The following is a 21,832-nucleotide window of genomic DNA, read 5'->3' as shown; positions in this document are numbered from 1 at the left end:
TCTGGGGCAATGGAAGAAGGTCATGTGGTCTGATGAGTCCAGATTTACCCTGTTCCAGAGTGATGGGCGCATCAGGGTAAGAAGAGAGGCAGATTAAGTGATGCACCCATCATGCCTAGTGCCTACTGCACAAGCCTGTGGGGGCAGTGCTATGATCTGGGGTTGCTGCAGTTGGTCAGGTCTAGGTTCAGCAACAGTATGTGCTCCAAGAAAGATGTCAGCTGACCAGCACTACTGCTATGGATCGCAAACGCCTGCAGAGAGTGATAACAACTGCGGAGAAGATCATCAGGACTCCGCTGCCCTCTCTGCGCATCTACCATCACAGAGTCCAGAGGAGAGCTGCCTCCATCCTCAAAGACCCCACACACCCCCAACACGGACTGTGCACACTTCTGAAGTGTGCACATCACGTCATCCTGCATATTAAGCCAGCACATTAAGCTATAGCTCTTTGCACACATCTGTTTCACACCTCCATATTTTGTCTCCTTTTCTGTCTTCATTTATTTATTTGTACTATTTGTATTTTATATGATCTATTTCTATTGTATATATTAATCGGCATCTGCAATGAAAGAATTTCATTGCACAGAGAAACGCCTTTTCTCTTGTGACACATGGCAATAAACACTTTGAATCTTTGAATCTACCTGACTATACTGAATGACCAGGTTATTCCATGAATGGGTTTTTTCTCCCCTAATGGCATGGGCCTATTCCAAGATGACAGTGCCAGGATTGATCTGGCTTAAATTATGAATTAGTGGTTCTGGGAGCATGAGACATCATTTTCACACATGGACTGGCCACCACAGAGTCCAGACCTTAACCCCATTGAGGATCTTTGGGCTGTGCTGGAGAAGGCTTTGCACAGTGGTCAGACTCTACCATCATCAATTCAAGATCTTGGTGAAAAATTAATGCAACACTGGATGGAAATAAATCCTCTGACATTGCAGAAGCTTACTAAACAATGCCACAGTGAATGCCCCAAAGCTGAAGGGGGACCAATGAAATATTAGAGTGTGTGACCTTTTAATTTGGTGGCGACTTTTTTTGGCCAGGCAGTGTATTAAGGCAGAATAGCAAAATAGTAAATCTTTCTTTTAGACTTAATGAGAAACAACAAGTAGAAAAGGCATTTTTAAAAAATCTCTGTACTTATTTCCAACATACAGCACAACAAATGAATGTTGATTGTTACAGCGAGGTCTTTGCTTAACATTTAATAGTATTTTAGAACAGAGGATTTTGTTCATATGAAAAAAAGTTTCAGTATGGAAGTATGCAACCTGTTATTTACATATAAAACAAACAGTTTAGTGTGTGTATATCTATGTGTAACAAATATTTGGGCATGCTACAGTACACTCCTGTTAGCTGCTTTTAAATGTTTTCTATGTGATTTAGTATTTTAAATCATTTTTGTTGTCCAGTTTCACTAAAGTCCAAGTTGATCCCAGAGAGCAGTTCTCCTTCACAGGAACGGTTTAAAAGCTCTTTCAGAGTTTCATTCACGTTGTTGAAAGCTGAGGAGAAGCTGCAGTTGGGGTATCTTCTACCTTCATCTGTATGAAATGACCCCATGACATCCTGCACCCACTTCACCTCGTTGCTTAGTTCCAGGGCCAGGGCATCAAATCGGCTCTGTCTCTCCTGGAAGCGGTTGCTGATGGCGCCGAGGCTGCAGCTGAAGGCTTGGATGTCATCCTGCAGGCTCCTCTTCAAGGCCTCCACCTTACGGAACTCGTAGCGGATTTGCGAGAGCTCGTGACGCATGGCTTCATTCTCCTCCTTGTAGCAGGCTTCCTTTTCATTATAAGTAGAGACCATGACATCTATATTTTCCTGCAGAGAGTCGTGGGCTGCGGCCAGGCTAATGAACGAGCTCTCCATCTGGTCAATGTCCTCCACAACCTGGGCAAAGCGCTCAAAGTTCACGTAGGTGTTGTTGGGTGGCATGCTTGAGTGGGACTTGATAGTGTACTCCCTCAGGCGCTTGGTCTTTAACTGGCGCCGCTCACTTTTCTTTGGCCCCCTGGCTTTATTTTCTTCCTTGTTCTCATTGGACTAAAGAATTTCAAACACAGAGAGAGATTAACTATGTTTTAAAGAATAATCTTGGGATTCTTGAAAGGTGCTCTACAAATCCAAGTTATTATTATTATAAATAGTAGTAACTTTATTTATAAAGAACCTTTCAAAAACACTGTCAACATGCTTTTTATTCAAAGAATTAAACATTAAATCAACATCAAAAGTTTGAGCGATAGCATATTAAAAATGTGAAAAGAAAGGATAGTATGCTCAGGTTTTTAAGAAAGCTGCAGGAGATAATTGCAGCAGGCGTTAAATTATTTTTTGGCTTAACCATAAGAAGCTGAAAGGACGGAACATACAATTAGGTCTGCAAATGTTGGACAATGACAGTTTTTTTTGGAGGGGGGGGGATGTAATTTTTATTCTTTAAAATAAAAATATTGCATTAAAAATTTCAAAGGCTCAAAAATAACTGGAGAACTGACTGACAAGCAGTTTCGTGGACAGATGAATCCTGTTACCTGATTATTCCCAGACGGAGTACACTAAGTAGATAAAACAAAAATTAACAGCTTTTCATGGAAACCTCCAATAACCGTTCCTGTTGGACAGTGACTTGGTTTTCCTCCTCCCTGTTCAGGATTTCCATGGCTGCTTGTGGATCCTTGTTAGGATCCCTGGGGTTTGGACCCGGCGTTTTGGGGAAGTAATTTTGTTGTGGATTTTGGGTTTTATGATTTCTTTAGTTTCTGAGAATCTCTTATGTTTTGTTTGTCTTTCTTTATGTACTGATATGAGTAATACTTTTCTTTAGCATGTCTTATATCCTCAGTAGACTCTCTTTATTCTGGTTCTTCTTGTTTGTCTTGTAATATTTAGTTATTATCTTTTGTGATCCCTTTGTACCCCCAGTCAGGTTCCTACATTTCTCTGGTCTCTGTGTATATCTTCAGTCCCTGTGTCAAGTTTCAGTTACGTTTCCTGTTTTATTGTGATAGTCTCTTGTGTGACGTGTGTTGTGTATAGTTTAATTTCCGTTGCCTCATTATTCCTGATTTGTTCCTGCTGTCTGTACTGTTCAGCTCCCTGGTGTTATTCTTTGCCCTCTAGTGTCTCAGCTCCCTAGTGACTTTTATAATTTGCATTTGTTTTTGGTTTAATTTAGTGTTTTGCTTCATGTGGTTTTTATTTTAGATCAATAAAGGGCTCGCCTTTTGTTTTACCCCGACCTGCCTCTGCATGTTGGGTTTTCACACACGGTATCCTGACAGTCCCTGCTGACCTGAAGTAAAAATGAATTTAAGATAATCCTAAAGCCTGCAATACAACAACAAACCTTACTAACTAAATTTTAGAGAAGCATAATCACACTCTGATCAGTTAATATAGCTCCTGGTTTATATAAATCAGAGTTTTTCTTGCAATGTAACAACCCAACTAGTAGTTTTTATTAAGCAGTGATGTTCAGTGTTCAGCTGTGTGTTTGAGGTCATTAAAACCTCAAAATGCCATCTGTGATGAGCCTAACTAATATTATCAGTACCTTTTATGTACCTTTGTGTTTTTTATAACTTGTATTTCACAGACTTGGCAGTCAAGGCACAATAAAAAATATAATACATGAATTTTTGGGGCTAGGGCTGGGTCGCCATGATGATGATTTGTGTCACACATTTTTAAAATGAGGTGGCAGATGACAATCAGAGAGTTCTGTCAGAAAGAAAAATCCAGACCAAGTCTTTAAAAATGGTCTGGTCTAATTAGTTTAACAGCTTCTGTTATTATTAACCACCACTGTCTTCTGTGCAGTGTTTTTTTGCTGTGCCTTTTAGTAAGAGCAGATGTTTAATCCTGCTGGAAAACCAGAGTGACACCGCCAATATATCCATAAGAGCAAATATAATATACACCTAGTTGTCACTTTAAACATTTTATGCAAGGAAAGAAATTAAGACAAACCCAGTGGTCTGCGTCAGCACAATAACCCTCTTCTGGTATTAAACGGTGCAATGCCAGCTTTTTGATTGAAAGCTTCGGGACAAATTACTACGATGCTGCATTTGCAAAAATGTGCCAACGACAGCTGAATGTTGCCATTTGATCTCCAGTGCAGGAAAGCTGCATTATTACAGTGTTGCACCATATAGTCCTGAAATCTGAATGCAACAGCTGACCTGTACGACGTGTAGAAGAACACAAAACATTATTCCCAGTCTGATACCGTGCCATCTGTGTGTTAAAGAAAATATTGTCACTGTGCCAGTTGCATAAATACAAAATGAGACTGGGATCTAAATATCCAGTGCCAGGACGGAGTAAACAGTTACAGGACAGAGCAGTGACAGCTTTGAGCTGTCCACCGGTGACAATTGTGCTTTCTTTCTGATAAGAGTTCTCCCTGTTATTCCAAATAAATGAACACGCCAACTGCCATAAATCTCATAACCAAAGTAACATGTGTCTTTTTCCAGTGTCAAATGTATCAGTTGTATCAATGCTTGCTTTCCAGCTGTGCACGTTCATTGGAGCACACAGGGGCGTGTTTTATTCCTGTCTCACTCAGTTCAATTGGGCTTCATACTATGTTTCCTATGGCTTCTATGATTGCCACTCGGACTGCTACACTGAAAAAAAGAACACGTTGGATTTACTTAATTCAATAGTGGACATTGGTTGCGCACTGTTGGCTGTGGCTCAGGTAGTAGAGCAGATCGGCTACTGATCGGAAGGTTGGTGGTTCGATCCTAGGCTTCCCTAGTCTGCATGTCAAGTGTCCTTGGGCAAGATACTAACCCCAAATTGCCCTCCGATGCGTTCATCGGAGTGTGACTGTGTGTGAATGTAGATTAGTTTGCGCTTGCGTTTAGAAGTACTTGCATGAGTGGGTCTGAATGGGTGAATGAGGCATGTTGTATACAGCGCTTTGAGTACTCCGGGAGAGTAGAAAAGCGCTATATAAGAATCAGTCCATTTACAATTGTTTTGCTTTGGCAGAAACTTAAACAACTGAGTTAAATCAACACAACTTATTCATATTCCATAAACCTGTGTATTTTATGTTGATAAAATGTGACTGAAACATGTTTAAATGAAGTAAGTTGAGCTCTTGGAATATTTTAATCCTTCACAGTTTTGTCACTTTCTTCCAACACTATTCAATAACTTTTACCCCAATACTACTTGGTCACTTAAATATTACATGTTGTCTTCTATTACATAATGTTCAACAAAGTCTAGAGTCTGGTTTACATAAAAATTGAATGGTTTTACTATGACTTCCATTCTCCTGTCTTTCTCCGGCTTGCAGGGGGGCTGGGCCATAACCCAGAAGTGATAGGGTAAGACTCAGGGTACACTCAGGACAGCTCGCCAATCAATCACATAGAGACAAAAAACCATTTACACTCACATTCACACCTATGGGTAATTTAGAATCACCAATTAACCTAACTCTAATAACTGCATGACTTAATTGTGGGAGGAAACCAAAATAACTGGAAAGAACCCACTGCAAACTAGCCAGATTATGGATCTGAACCCAGAACTTTCGTGTTGTGAGGCAACAGCGCTAACCACCATGCCACTGAGCTGTCGACCCAGGCTAAATATAAGTAGGAAAGCTATGATTACAAGGCTTGATGCAGAATTTTCTGTACATCTTTGTTGTTGACAGGTTAAACCACAATAAATAGTGATAGCATGCACGTGGTGTGTGTGCAGTTGTCTGCCTCTCTTAACCCCAGTGATTTTCCTGCAGTTTGAAATCTCGTGTGATCTTGTGAATTTCATGAGTTCAGCATCTAACCACTCACTTACTAGATTGTATCATGTCATCTCAACCAAAACAAATTAAGTTGGCCTCTTAAGGCCAACTCGCTCTCTGTTATGGTGCAGTGTCTGTTTTCTGTCTGTTTGAGCCACTCATGTTCCTGGCCATCTGAACTTGGGATCAGACCCTCTCTCCGAGGGAAAGCGGCTCATCATATTGGCTTTGACGGGCTGACGCCAGGTGCATCCTATTGCCATGCTTTTTTAAAAAATGACCAGAGGTAAAGCCTTGTCTAACAGAGGCTATCATCTTCACACACAGGCCGTTCGGTGGTTCGTTGTGTCCTTTCTCTTGGGTCTACCATCCACTCGGACGCTGGTGGTCTGATTTCGGTTAGTCGGTCACTCTACAGCACGTATACATCTCCCATATTGTATTGCAACAAGTGAACTAACCGAAACGGCACGAAACGTTTTGACTATATCTTTTGTTCGCTGAAACAGAGGAATACGATACAACACCAGATTTCCTCACCACTCAGCTGGGCTTGTTGAATAAACTGATGGATGACTGTGATGAGGGGGTTATATATGTGCAGGCGAGGGGTCAAATGTCATCAAAGGTCATCTGCTTTAAAAACAAAGGTGTGGTTGAGCCAGGGCATGTGATATCCCACACTGTGTGTGTTGTTTCTCATTCCTCTCCTTCATGAATCAGAAGTTATAGGCCATGTCCACACTAATATGTTTTCGTTTGAAAACGCATCGTTTTCTCTCCGTTTGGCCTCCCGTCCACACTGAGATGGCGTTTTCAGTGAAGGAAAACGCAGCGTTTTGAAAACGCTCTCCAAAGAGGATACATTTGAAAACACCGTTTTTGCATCGCAGTGTGGACAGCGAACCCGGAGCCTTTTCAAAAACGATGACACATTTTAGTTATGTGATGCAGTCATTTGACCAATCAAACTAAGATAGCGGAGGGCATAATACAGCAGATGTTTTGTTTGCTCTCAGGTTTGACAGCCCTATTAAAGATTAATATCAGTCTGTACATGCTCCAGATAGCTTTTCTTCAAATCCTTTAACTCTCACTGGCTTTTGCAACTTTGTACTTTTGTGTTACTCGCAGCAACAACTCCACCTCATTGTTAGTCCATTTAAAAAACTCGGTGTTTTTCCTCAACATTTGCCGCGACTTCAAAGAGCCGGAAAGTAAATAAACGGCAGACGGAAATGAGGCAGGTCAAATCTTCTTGCGTTTCCCACATGCGCAGGACTGGAACGTAAGCGTTTCCGGCTGTGACAATGTGGACGCACAACTCTGTGAAAACAACTGAAAACGATAGTGTGGATAGTTTTCATAGTTTTTATCCGGGCTAGTGTGGACGTAGTCATAATGTTTTGTTTTATCTACAAAGAGCTCTTGGACTTCACAATTCAGTTTTTGTCCTAATGTGCAGTGTGAATTGCATAAAGTCTCCTTGATCAGGTCATTTCAGACCAACTCTACATTAAGTCTGAATATATTCCTAAATGAAAGATTTCAGTTTTTCATGCTCGAGTCTCCGGTTTCTCTGTAAATTTCTCTGTAATTTGAAACTGAATTTATAACACAGTGAAGTTTTTAAAAAGCGAAGAGCCCTAAGTGGTTTCTGAGGCATCATTTCTCTATAAAGCTCTCTGATAGCCATGCATTGCTCTGCGAACTGAGATGGCTTTAATAGAAGCATTACCTTGATCCATGGGTGATTGAGGGCATCTTGAATTGTTAATCTTTTCCTGTGAGACAAAAAAAAATCTTGCTAACTTTCATTATGTAAAAGTGGTGATGTGACTATAATGAGCTCTCCAGAATTAATGTGCATTTTACTCTCCTGCTGTGGCACAAGTATCCTTCACTAAGCTATCCCTGAGCTCTTACTTCTTATCCTTCTCGAGTAGCTGGCTGATGAAGTTCTTGGCCAGCTTACTGGTGTGACAGAAGAACTCTTCATCAAACTCATAATTTATGGCTGAAATGTTCCCCAGTGTGTCCTGTTTCGTGTCCCCCAGGAAAGGAGAGGCACCACTCAGCCTGGAAAAAAACAATAAAAAAGTGCAGTTTATTATGCTGCTGCATTACTATGTATATGATATTGTAGGAGATGCCACATTAATATTGGTCGAGGTTAACTTGCAGGATGTAAGTGATGACACCAATGCTCCACATGTCTGCTTCCAATCCAAGGGGCTCATAGTTGACAATCTCTGGAGCTTTACAGGCAACCAATACAAAAATAAATAAATATATACATAAAACAGAAAGGTTAACATTTCCTTGTACTTAGATCTAATATTGCAAACTCTTTAATGCGTTTCTATTTTTAAAGACATGGCAGTTCAAAACCAGATTGCTAACTGGATAACTGGGACCAAACTCCTTTAAAATATCCATTGCGTTGTAGAACTGCTAGCAGTAAACGATGCTTTTCTTTCTAGCTTTTCTTATTTCTATTATTTTGTGGATATTTTTTCATTATTTTTGTTTACCTTAGTCTTTGTCCAGATTATTTTCTGATCAGTTAAGCAAAGCTGAGAGTTGTGATTTCGTGGATAGATCGACATTCCCTAAATCTTCAGGCTGCCTTTTCCAGAGTTTTGGGATGCAGTTATTGAAAGGTGTCTTTTTATGCTGCTTAGTTTTGACTTCATAACAGCTGAGAGGTTTGAGAATCAGTTTAATTTCCTGAGAAGACTTCAAAAAATTAAATCTTAGACAGATTGGCAAGCGATGTAAAGACTTTAAAAATGGAATGAAAAAGATTGGGTGACTGTAGCTCCGGAGATAGAGCTCGGTCATCTACTAATCGAAAAAGAAAAAAGTTCTGGTGTGAATGAGGTGTTGTATAAAGCAATAGGAGTCCCCAGGTAGAGCAGAAAAGCACTATATAAGAACCAGTCCATTTACCAACAGTGAAGGAATATGAGCTCTTTGCTACTCCAGTTTACAAATAATAATCTTACCTACAAACTCAGGAGTTCCAAAGATGTTCTTGAACTCAACTCCAGCTTCAATCTTATGGGCAAGACCAAAATCAATCAGTTTTATTCTTGGCAAGGGTGTGTTCTTATCCAAAAGCATTATGTTTTCAGGCTGCAGAAGACAAGAACATGTACTAAGCAACTTTGAACACTTTACATTAGGAGGTTCTAAAACATGTGAGTTGATTTTCTGATACAAAAAGGAAAGAAAAATTAAAAAAGGGAAAAATCATTTGTGGAAAGCAGTGAAAAATGGACCCATCATGTTTCTATGCACAGCTTAATTCATGAATTTACTTTATTTACTATATGCTCAGTGGCATTTTGGTCTACTAACAAGTTTTCAACTAAGAGTGAAATAAATCATTTTATTGATTAGTACATGGGATACATTGTCAGATAAGTGATTGTTTCTAAATGTCAGAAAAATGTTGTTACAATGTTTTTTTTTCACTTAGCACATTCAGATGTGTTGCTACATATGAAGACCAGTCAATCATTTTGGACACACCTGGTCTTATTCTTTTTTTTTCTTTTTTTTACAGTGTTTGAAATAACACATACTGATGTTTGAAGCAAAGAAATGTGTTAACTGTTTCACACTCTTTATTCTTTTCACTTCTTCAGTTGTTCTCCGTTTTCTTTACTTTGATCTCTAACTTATCCCACACCCATCCTAGTTCAAACCGTACGGAGCGATGCTTCTTCCAGGAGAGCACCAGGTACATGTCTGAAACGCTGCATCACCAATACAGTTTTAAGATAAGATAAGATAAGATAAGATAAGAATAAGACTTTATTGATCCCACGACGGGGAAATTTTTGCGTTACCTCAGCTCAGGTACAGATATCAGAAGGAAAATACAAAAAATACAAATAAAATACAAACAAATAAAAAATAAGTAAGATAATACACTATATACAACAATAGCATACTCAGTATATGATTGTGGATATGGAGTTTTGTTCTGTCATTATTACAACTTGTCACAGACTAAACAACCCAACAGAGTTTAAAAAATTGATTGTTTTGTTGAGTTAGATTGTAAGATTCTGTTTAGAAATACAAAAGCAGCTTTGTAACTGCAGGAATGTCTTAAAGACATAAAGTCCTGAATGACCTCGAATTTTCTGCTTCTAAATTCAGATAAAACTGAGGTTGTTGCACTAAAAATCTAAGAAATATGGCATCTGGATGGCATTACTTCGGCTTCTAGTAATACTGAGGAATCTTGGAGTCATTTTCCACATATGAGGTCTTGAAAATCAGGCCTCATCTTATCTTAATGATCTAGTCACCCCATTAGAGCAATTTGCTCTCAGACTCTGGGCCTACTTTTGGATTCTAGACTAGTTAAAAGTAGAATGGGAGGCAGAGCCTTCAGCTTTCAGGCCCCTCAACTGTGGAACCAGCTTCCAGTTTGGATTTGGGAGACAGACACCCATTCCACATTTAAGATTAGGCTTAACACTTTCCTTTTTGGTACAGCATATAGTTAACGCTGGACCATGTGACCTTTCTGAATCCCTCCCTTAGCTATGATGCAATAGGTCTAGACTGCTGGGGATTCCCATGATGCATTGAGTGTTTCTTCTTCAAACATACTTTTTCACTCATTATCTGTTTATACACCACTTTGCGTGGTTCCACTTTGCATTTAATATTTTTAAATGCAATGGTTCTCATCCACAGTGTGTCTTTGCCCTGTCTTGATCCCCTCACCGCAACTGGTTGCAGCAGATGGCCCCGCCCCTCCCTGAACCTGGTTCTGGTGCAGGTTTCTTCCTGTTAAAAGGGAGTTTTTCCTTCTCACTGTCGCCAAAGTGCTTGCTCATAGGGGGTCATATGATTGTTGGGGTTTTTCCGTTTTCTTTGTATTATTTACCTTACAATATAAAGCACGTTGAGGCAACTGTTTTTGTAAGTTGGCTTTGTTCATCATAACTCCTCAGAAGGGACTCAATCCATGAAACTACTGGTCAATAACCTGCCTCAGCACAACATGGAAGCTCCTGTCAGTTATCACAGCAGCTAAGATGGCACATTGATCAATACATGAACAGGAAGGAATGGGTACAACATTAACTACTGGAAGATAGAACAGTCACTTGAGACTATAAGACCAAACTGACAAACCAGTGAACCACCTGGATTGACAACAAGAAAGCCTATAATTCAACAGAACCCTAAGAGCCTTCATCATGAACCCAATGCAACACACTAGAAGTCAACTCTCACAAGTCGCCATCAAGTGTGGGATTGACCAAGGAGATGCAGTATCTCCCTGGCTGTTCTGCATAGGCCTAAACCCCCTCAGTCAGATCGTTAGCAAAAATGGCAATGGATACAGACTGCAGAATGGAGCAAACGTTAACCACATGGATAACTTCAAGCTCTATGCCAGGAGTGAACATTGATCCACACCACTAGGATCTACAGCAATGACATATGTTTCGGAGGTGTGGTCTCTGGCTCAGCTGCAGGGGAGGAGTGGTGCAGTGAGCTCAAGGGGGTGGTACCGGGAGGCAGGTGAGCCACAGGTGGTGGTGACTGATTGATGACAGTGTCTCTTTCCGTTTCTCTATATAGTGAAGGCAAAGTTGAGCGGGGACGGAGAGAGCTGGACTGGAACGACTGTGTTCCCTGAGTTCACAACTGTCAATAAAACGCAATTATAGTGAGCACGATCATCATGTGTGTCGTGTACTTTTACAAGTGGTGCCGAAACCCAGGAGTGGGATGTCTGACCCAGCGCTACCTACCCAGCCTGCACAGTTGTTGTCACAGATGCTGGTGGAGTTGGCAACGATGTGTCAAGATCAGGCAGTGGCCCAGCGGGAGCGTCTGATTAAGCTGCAGGAACACTCAGACCAGCAGACCAGGGTCCTTGAGCAGCTAGATGGGGCTCCTGCACCGTCGAAGCCCCTGCCTCTGTCAGTAGTGATGCAAAGGATGGGGGACGGTGATGATCCTCAGGTTTTTTTGGAGGCATTCCATGCAACAGCGGAGGCGTGCCAGTGGCCACAAGCAGAGTAGACCCTCTGATTCCAATACTGTCGGGGGAGGTGCAAACGGCAACCCTGAGCCTACTACCGACCTCACAGAGCTGCGTCGCTGACATGAGCCAGGCCGTGTTGGAGCAGATGGGCCTCACCCAAGAAGATCATCGCCGGCGGTTCCGCGCCTGCAGGCTGACTGGGGAGGATCATCCGCTGCCGGCGGAGACAGCTAAGTGGACGTGGACGTGGCGGTCACACTGGTGGAGGATCACCTGGCCGCAAAAGCAAGGGAAGACGCGCCACCCCCCACCACCTGGAAATTATCCCCACAGGAGATTTCCCACTGGAGCATTCTCTTGATGACACTCTGCGCTCAGCCTTTGACCAAGTGATTGAGATTGATGGTCACGTGGTGCACCCTGAAGCCGTGCGGACCTACCCGCACTTCATGTTCGTCTAATTAAAAGACAGGTTATATTGAGTGAGTCGTGACGCTCGCACGGAGGAGACACACAGCCAGTTGTTGGTGCCACAAGGCCGCTGGGAAATGATTTTCCAGGCGGCTCATTATAACCCCATGGCAGGGCATATGGGATATGACAAAACTCTGGAGCAAATAATGGCCTGGTTTTATTGGCCGGGCATCTGGGTGGATGTTCGCCGCTGGTGCGCATCCTGCCCAGAATGCCAGCTTGTTAATCAGCCAGCCATTCAAAAAGCGCCTTTGCGCCCGCTCCCACTAGTGGTGGTTCCGTTTGAGCGCATTGGCATGGTTCTCATCGGGCCATTTCACCAGAGTGCACGTGGCTATCGCTTTGTATTAGTTCTGGTGGATTATGCAATGGGGTACCCGGAAGCAGTGCCACTGCGCGACATCTCTACAAAGCGTGGGCCACAGTCACTGTTTCAGGTCATCTCCCGAGTCGGTATCCTGAAAAAAATATTGACTGAGCAGGGCACATCATTCATGTCTCGCACACTGCGGGAACTGTCCAAATTGTTGGGCATTAAATCTGTTTGGATCAGCGTCTACCACCCTCAGACTGACGGGCTGATGGAGTGGCTGAATAAGACTTTGAAGTCCATGATTTGTAAGTTCATTCACGAAGATGAATGCAATTGGGATCGCTGGTTAGACCCTCAGTTATTTGCAGTTGCCGAGGTCCCCCAGGCCTCCACAGGATTTTCTCCCTTTGAGCTGCTGTTCGGCCAGAAGCCACATGGGGTGCTCGACCTGATTAAAGAAAGCTGGGAGGAAGGTCCGAGCCCCGCAAAGAATGAGATTCAGTACGTGTTGGACCTGAAAGCGAAAGTCCATCATTCCCGCCTCCCTCCATTGTGATGACCATCTCACACAGGCCCAGAGAGCGGGCAACAGTGCTTTGCGGACGTGTTCTCCCCCCCTGCCCGGCCGAACGTCTCTCATTGAGCATCGTTTTGAAACGCAGCCTGGCGTGATGGTGCGTTCACGGCCCTACAGGGTTCCTGAACATAAAAGGCAAATTGTTCAGAGGGAGTTAGCCGAAATGCTGAAAATGGGAGTAATAGAAGAGTCACACAGCACCTGGTGTAGCCTCATTGTTCTCGTGGTGAAGAAAGATGGGTCTATACGGTTCTGTGTCGACTATCGCAAGGTGAATGAAGTGTCACGCTTTCATGCTTATCCCATGCTCCGGGTCAACGAGCTCCTGGATCGGTTGGGCACGTCCCGTTTTTTCATGACCCTAGATTTAACCAAGGGCTACTGGCAGATTCCCTTGTCTGCCGTGTCCAAGGAAAAAACGGCCTTCTCCACTCCGTACGGTTTGTACCAGTTTGTTACCCTTCGGTTCGGCTTGTTTGGAGCCCCGGCCACCTTTCAGCGCCTCATGGACCGGGTGCTGCGTCCGCACCCTGCATGTGCTGCCAACCCGAAGAATTGTGTGGTTGGACGGAGGGAGGTACAGTATCTGTAGTACCACTTGGAGGGCGGGCAGGTGCGTCCGCAGGTGGAAGGAGGTGAGACGGTTTCTGGGGCTGGCAGGTTACTACTGCCGTTTTGTGCCGGGGTTTGCGTAGCTGACCAGCCACTTGACGGATCTCATCCACAAGGGTGCTTCAGATCTGGTCCAGTGGACAGGGCCGTGCCAGGTAGCGTTTTTGCAGGTAAAGAAAGCTCTCTGGGGGGAGCCGCTGCTCCACACTCCTAATTTTTCCCTCCCTTTTGTTCTACAGACTGATGCCTCCCTCTGCTCGAATCTTTTTCATTTCACTTTTGTCCCAGGGGGTGAGGGGGGTCAACCGGCCTGTGCTCTACATTAGCTGGAAGCTGTTGGCGCATGAGAGAAGGCAGAGCACTGTGGAAAGGGAGTGCCTGGCTATCCGTTGGGCGGTCGACTTCCTTTGCTATTACCTCCTGGGACGCTCGTTCACGGCTCCACCGCATGAAGGATGCCAACGCCTGGCTGATTTCCTCTCCCGCTCCCAGGGGTGGGGGGGGTTAGATTAGGCTGGACGGCTCCCCAGCCTCAGTTGGGCGGTGGGGGTGTGTGGCGGAGGTGTGGTCCCTTTCTCAGCTGCAGGGGAGGAGTGGTGCAGTGAGCTCAAGGGGGCGGTACCGGGAGGCAGGTGAGCCACAGGTGGTGGCGATTGACTGATGACGGTGTCTCTTTCCATTTCTCTATATATTGAAGGCAGAGTCAAGCGGGGACGGAGAGAGCTGGACTAGACCGGACTGTGTTCCCTGACTTCACAACTGTCAATAAAGCGCAATAATAGTGAGCACGATCATCATGTGTGTCGTGTACTTTTACAACATATAATGTCATTTGAACTGGAGAAGTGTAGCTGGATGGTAACAGAGAGGGAAGTTAGTCAGAACTCAGGGGATAGCACTACCAGAAAGCAACACTGAAGACATTGAGGACACCTACAGATTTTTTCTTTTAGTAAATAAAAAATAATTATACAAAGGCAAATATTTCATTATGAACTCTAATCCTATTTGTAGAATTAGATAAATATAAAAAAATCCAATAATAAATAATGGTATGATTTAGCTACAGTGAATTAGCTCCAGTTGTGGTGTACAGTTAAATGCCTCAACAATAATATAGAGTTCGAAATATATTTTATAATTCAAATGATGATTTTTTTAAATGAAAAGGGTTTATAATATTGTATAACAGACTAATGGGACAGCAGTGCAGAGGTTTCAAAATCTGCCTTAGAATGTGGTTTAAAGGATTTCTTCACGATTAAAGTAATCCAGTGATAGTTGTCAGTATTTCCACTGGCACACAGCAAACAGTTAATAATTAATTTTTCAAATTGTAAACAAATCTTGTTTAACAGCCCTTGTGCTGCTGCCACTGTGTAATTCTGCTTAACACAATAACCTGAACTGTCTATCAAAGTGACTAATCAGATTAGGCCCCTCCTCCTTTGGGCTCCGAGTCCAAATAGTCAAAAGTCAGTTGATTCCTGCAGCTCCGAATCTAAAACAAAATCCTTTATTGTACATACTTTGATTACTGTTGGGATTCTTTCCTGGACAGCTCCAGTTAGTCCGCCGTCAGTTCAGCCTTTGCTCTCCACATCCCATTTAAGCGCACTACTTCATTAACTATATGTAGTGGGGAAGGCTTTCGGACCCAGGGGATCACAGGGAGGGTATAAAAGAGGAAGTAGTAGCAGGTGCTCTTCGCTCCTTGCCTGATGAGTGGCTGTGAGCAATTGTGATCTGGAAAGGAAAGCGCTTGTAGAGCAAGGGTCACATTTTAAAACTGATTTTTTTTTTATTTGTGGGTTTGCTTTTATGTTAACTGGGCTGGTGCAAGATTAGCCAGGCTATGTGCAATCGCTGAGCTGGGGCTCGCATGAAAATCAGGTCTTTCTCAGGTGTTCATGGTGGATGGATTTGCTGTGTTTTAAGATAAATAGATTGCAGTGATACCAATTATTAGTACATGGGATAAGTGTTCCTGTGGGGTCGTATTTATCTGGGGTGGACTTGTTTGTTTTTTTGTTTTTTTATTTTATTTTAAAGCACCTGTTTTCTTCTGGTGAGAGCAAGCTACCAGGTGATCGTTACATTGCTGGCGGGTTGCACCATTAAAGGTACACTGTTGGTCGTTGGTGACCTTTTATTGTGATGTTTTGGTTTTATTGCAAACCCTTTTTTTTTCTTTTAAAATAATAAACTTTAATGTATCCTGGCTGATATTGATCCCTTTGTCCTGTTTATTTTGGGCTCGTTCCTGTAAGAGCTCTGGGTCTGAAAGCTTGTACAAGTAGTATAGAGGCCTTTGGCGGTTATTGGGTGGTTTGGATCACTACATATAGGAGACACCTAATAAGATTACCCTTGTCAACTGTGCCAGTAAGCCTCCCCTGGCACTGCCCCTGAACCCACTGCACCGCTGCTCCCTGGCAGCTGAGTCTCAAACCACACCCCACCACCACAAACATCTTATCTGTGGTGAAAAAAGAGACTGTGATATATCTTGTTTGGACAAACCTTAAGATCAAAGTGGGCTATCTTTCTGGCGTGAAGGTAGTTCACCCCCTCAAGGATTTGCTTGATGAACTGAGTAGCCTCCTCCTCACTCAGAGACTCCTTCTGGGCCAGGAAATCAAACAGCTCACCACCAGAGACTCTGAAAGGGTTAAAAAATCACTGTAAAAATGCCAGTTTCTCTCTTTTTATACTTTTCTCCTTCATTTCCCACTGAATAGCTTCAGGAACATACTGTCCGACAACCTTTCACACATTCAATGAGCAGGCCTATCCGTCCACTGATGCTGGACGAGTAGGCCTGTCTTGCAGTCGCCGCTCTTCTGTCAGGTCATATTAGAACAGAAAGGACCATCTCCAAACTTTTCCCACACATTTAAAATTGTGAATATTTGGTAGCCAGAAAATGTTATGACTGGGCAAGTGCGATGCTATCACAGTCGGACGCTGGAATTCACTGAGCTCCTGAAAGCGACTTGTTCTTTGACAAATGTTTATAGAAGCAGTCTGCATTTGGAGGTGCTTGATTCTGTACATCTGTGGCTACGGAAGTGACAGAAACACCTGAATTCAAGTCCTGTCCTGTCTCTGCAGGTTCCTGGTTTCCCTGGCATGCCTAGTTAATGTCTCTAGTTCTGGTCCCTGAGTTTCTCTTCCTGTTAATAGTCTCTCTGTGTTTCGTCCTTTTTCTTCCCAGTCAGTCATGTCTCCCTGTCTTTCTCCAGCCCCTTTATCAAGTTGACGTGTTTTAGTCTGGGTCTCAGTGTGTGTGTTACTTCCTGTTTTATTTTGATAGTCTTGCTTTCATGATGTTCACTTATACAGTACCAATTTAATTTCAGTAGTCACCTCTAGGCAACACATATTATAAGGACATGTTTCAACATCACAACCACATCTAAAGAACGGCAGGCCTTACTTGCCTCCCCAATGATCAGTGTTCATGATTCAGTAATAAGAAATGGGGAAAAAAAAGGTAGATTTCCAAGGTGAAAACCATTACTGACGAAAAAGAACACAAAGGCTCATCTCATTTGCCAAGAAACATCTTGATGACCCTAAAAACTTTGGAGGAACACATTCTATGGACTAAAAAGACAGATGTTTTACTTTTTGTAAGGTTTGCATCCTGTTACATCTCACATAAAACTAAAACAGCAAGTCATAAAAAAATATCAGCAAACATGGTGGTGGTAGTGTGATGTACCGGGGCTGCTTTGATGCTTCAGGATCCAGACAACCTGTTATCAGTAATGGAGCCATGAATTCTACTCTATACCAAAAAATCCTGAAGGAGAACGTCTGATTGTCCGTTTGTGGATGTTAGTTAAAGTCTGGACTTGCGTGTTCCCAAGAGTGGGACAAAATTAATACAATCAACTAATTTTTAGGTAGGTACTTAGGTAATGGTAGTTATTTTCCATTATTAATGAAAACATAATTTAAAAACTGTTTTACATTGACTCCAGTTATCCTTGTCTAATATTGATCTAAAACATGCAACTTTAGCAGACATGATAAAAAGAAATCAAGAAGGTGTCAAAAGCTTTTTCACAACACTTTTCTTAAAAAAACATTTGAGAAAATTGGACAAGTAGAGCAGAAAAGAAGAAATGATGGGCTTAAAAAACTATATACAGCAGACGAGCAGTATCTGAAAGTTATGTCCTTCAGAAAGATCCAGCAAAAAACTGTCTTATAGTCCTTCAGTTGATCCTTCTGCAGCCTCATAAGAAATGGGCTCTGCAGAAACTCTACCTTAACATTACTGAAGCACTGCGGGATGATCTTGACAGAGAACAGAACAAACGAAAGCCAATATCCAATAAATAGTGTAGAAATGACCTTCCTATTCTATTCATGAAAACTCATATCACATATTGACTTTCACATTTGTTACCACCAACTGAGAGTTTGCTATATTATGCATGCCTGTATTTTCATGCATATTTGCACATTTCAATGATTTGTGCACCCATTTCCCATCTGCCTGGCAAAATATAGAATATACATAAAGACTTTCCACTGTACTGTATTTTAGATAATCTTTGAGTAATTATAGTAGTTATAATTAGCTACTCACAGCTCCAGGATAAGCACCACATCAGTGCGATTCTCATAAACGTCGTGCAGCATGACGATGTTGGGGTGCTGAATCTGCTGGAGGATGTTTACCTCTCGCTCTATTTCCTCTCGCCGCACTCCACGAGAGCTGGCCATGCTCTGCCGTTTTTTGATAAACTTGGCAGCAAATTCCAAACCTGTAGTTTTCTCTCGACATTGCTTCACAATGGCAAACTGCCCACTCAAACACAGAGAGGAAGTCACACAATCAAATGAAGATCATTGAAAAAATCACTTACTAACTACCACGCAGAACCATGAATATATCTGCGGGTTAGATGGAAACAAGGGTGCAGTCCTATTGACTGCATATAACTGTCATAAATATTTGGCAAAGACTGGCGCACTACTAAGTTTATGCAAACTACAACATTTGTAGGTCTCTTTACTGACTGCCGAAAATTAGAGTTATGTTAAAATACACCAATGAGTAATTTAGTTATTTGTTTGACTGTTTGACTTTACTAATTAGAATGCACCCCACAAATTTCCTCATCTATACTGAAAATGACAAACATTTTCTATAACAAACTGCACAGCTACACCACAGGTCATGTACAGTATTTAACATTCAAATTCACTTATATGACCATGCAGCTGCATCTATTTTTTTCCTGGTTCACTTCAATGGTTTGTAAGCTGACACTCCACTTCCTGCAGCCAGGCTAAGAGCAAATATAACCTCTGCTAAATATAAACAAGTCCTTTAAAAAGCAGTTTGATGTGCATGACATTTGTCTCTCTCACACAACACACAGCAACAAAAGCAAAGCCACACATGCAACTTTGTTTCTCACTTCTCTCAGAAATAGAGCGGATCACTTTTAGAAACCACCTGATATTTAGAGAGTGTGTGTCAGCAATCATCAGCTAAAAAGGAAGCTGTGTGCAGCCAAAGACAAATAAAAGACTTTTCACTGGTGCAGTTAATGACCCAGTGTCATTTCCATACTGTTAGAGCACAGAAATAACTCTGTGGAAGAGTAACTAATTAGCTAGTGAAGTTTGAAAATGATCCCAGTGTATTTTGTGTAGGTGTCTACTCTGCAAACATGCCTAATATTTTCTACACCAGGATTACCAGTGATGAACACAAGAATACACGTTGGTGTTCTGGTTGGTGGTTGAGTTTGTAGTTAATATGCTGTTGTTCTCAATCCATCAGTCTCACTATCTGCATTCTGATTTACATTAAACTAGCCGCTGTTACTCATTAAACTACATTTAAAACAGATGCAAAAACCGTGCACGTCTGTACCTGCCAAGCTCTTCACCAATTTCATAGAAATCTTCCACTTTCTGTTGCTTGAATAGATCCATTACTGCTGCAGTCCCGAGTTTGATATTTGTATTTCTGTCTGTCCTGAAATGATAATTAAATAACACGTAAAAAGTGCTTTACTTAAACAACATGGCCCAATTTTAAAAAACCATCTACAAATAATAAACGGGAAAAAGATTTTGAAGCAAGCCTGTCCCCGAAAATAACCATCGCAGTTTCCGATGTCATCTGGAAATACAGATTACAGAAACTCCGGCGTGTCATGCTAGACAGACGCTACACAACGATAATGTGTAGAAAATGTGTCCGCGTTTTTAAAACATACGTAACTCTGTGCTCATGGACTTCACGTCCTCCTCGCCATGCCCTGTCTCTGTGTCCCCGTGTCCCCGTGTCTGTGGCTGCAGCGCTCTGCACAGATCACGAAGTCAGACAGAAAAGTCTCGGAACTTATGTCACAAAATTCGTATAGTTGGAAACAAATGTCGTCGTTATATATCGATCAAACTTGTATTCAGAGAAACAGTGTGCTCAGTTACAGGATCTGAACGATATGTTTGCGTTTGGTAAGATTAACATGATAAAAATGGTGAGAACCAGTAAAAACGGAGATGCTAACATCGAATTTGTTGAATCAGTTTGTTGAATCACACATGTTGTCACACATGTGACACATGAAAACAAATACAAAAACAGTAGTCCTATTTCACGTTTATGAGTGGACTGTTTTAGCAAGATTTGATAGCACTTCATAATGCAGTTAGTAACTTATGGTGCAATTTCCCAAGTGACTTCTCTAAATAACACGTGTAATTTTCCTCCAAATACTAATAATACTTCTTAAACATATACTTACAATGCAATGCAGGTAATAATAGAACAAGAGGTAAGCTATCAAGCAGTTTAAAAGGAAAGGAGAAAAAGATATGTGTAAATATTATGTGTAGAAAGAAGGCACAAACCATACTGTAGTTATGGTTATACTGTAGATTAAAGTAATAACTGTTCATTAAGCTGTAGCTACATCTTTACCTTCAACATTCACCATGTCACCTATAACCTGCTAGGCCCAGGGTGACATGTGGTGTGTGGGTAGATTGGTAATAAATAATAAATGTTAAGAAATTACAGCGTGAGTTGTGGGATATAATTGTTATTCTACCCAGATTTTTAACTCTCTCTTTCTGCAGTATCAGTACTTGCTATTTTTTTAACCTCATATTTCTGTTCTGTTTTCAATAAGCAGTAGCATATATAGATTTTATAAAGTAAAAACACTGTTGAGTCTGTTATAAGTGAAGAGAACAGAGGTAAGGAGGAGGTGTTGGGTAGGTATGTTGTTAGTTTTCTTTTTCTGTTTTATTTTGTAATCCCTGTTATCAGTGTTACTTTTTGTTTTTATTAGTCTTTTACCCTTCAGTCTGCTCCAAAATGACAAGTCTTCTCAATCAATTAGAGTCTAACTCTAGTTATTAAGCTCCCCCTTGCGAAAATGTTTTTGAAATCTTAATAGTCAGGCTTTCCAGTAGGTCTTGTATTCCTATAGATGTCCAGTAATATCCTCCTGTATGTTTTTTTTTTTTTTTTACCGATTCTCTTATTTTCCCCCTTTGCTGCACTTGCTTTTTGCTAATAGTGTTGAAAGTTTTATTATTGTTGACCATAGCACATGAACAATGTAGCTATTTGACTTCAGTGCACATAATGTACTTTAAGTTATGACATTAGTAGTTTTATATAGGCTCAGTGGGAGAGAGTGAGACTGGGTGTGCTTAGAAACCATGAAAAGGAACATGGGTGGAAAAAGTCATCTAAAGCTATATGTGTTTTTGTATAGATCTGTTAATCCAAGGTACAAACCAAATGAAATATTTACTTTGGGTCAAGCTGTTAAAGTTCAATCTGGAACAAGGAACACAGATAGTAAAATGAAAGTGACTGTGCAATGTGAGGCAGAAAAGCTGGCGATGAACTAGATAAACTGAAACAATACCCCGATTCAGATGTAGGCAAATGAGGCACCTCTCCTTCCTTTAGAAATATTACATCAGAGCAGAGAGTATGCACACTGTATCACCTGTGCTCTGTCAGCAGCTCAC

At 41.7% G+C, this 21,832-nt stretch overlaps 1 protein-coding gene across 1 annotated transcript; it reads right to left on the bottom strand.

The window, feature by feature from the left end:
- Positions 1 to 1,422: 1,422 nt before the first annotated feature.
- Positions 1,423 to 19,771, bottom strand: dapk2a (death-associated protein kinase 2a). Its single transcript, XM_063476566.1, has 8 exons — positions 19,710 to 19,771; positions 18,411 to 18,632; positions 16,331 to 16,469; positions 8,815 to 8,944; positions 7,989 to 8,064; positions 7,733 to 7,885; positions 7,545 to 7,590; positions 1,423 to 2,073 (listed from the first exon to the last, which is right to left on the bottom strand). The coding sequence occupies exons 1-8, from the start codon at positions 19,769 to 19,771 to the stop codon at positions 1,423 to 1,425; spliced, it is 1,479 nt and encodes a 492-aa protein (XP_063332636.1).
- Between the last annotated feature and the right edge of the window lie 2,061 nt (positions 19,772 to 21,832).

Source organism: Pelmatolapia mariae, linkage group LG1, assembly GCF_036321145.2.
Source record: "Pelmatolapia mariae isolate MD_Pm_ZW linkage group LG1, Pm_UMD_F_2, whole genome shotgun sequence".
NCBI classification, from domain to species: domain Eukaryota; kingdom Metazoa; phylum Chordata; class Actinopteri; order Cichliformes; family Cichlidae; genus Pelmatolapia; species Pelmatolapia mariae.
This window is presented reverse-complemented; position numbering and strand designations above follow the sequence as displayed.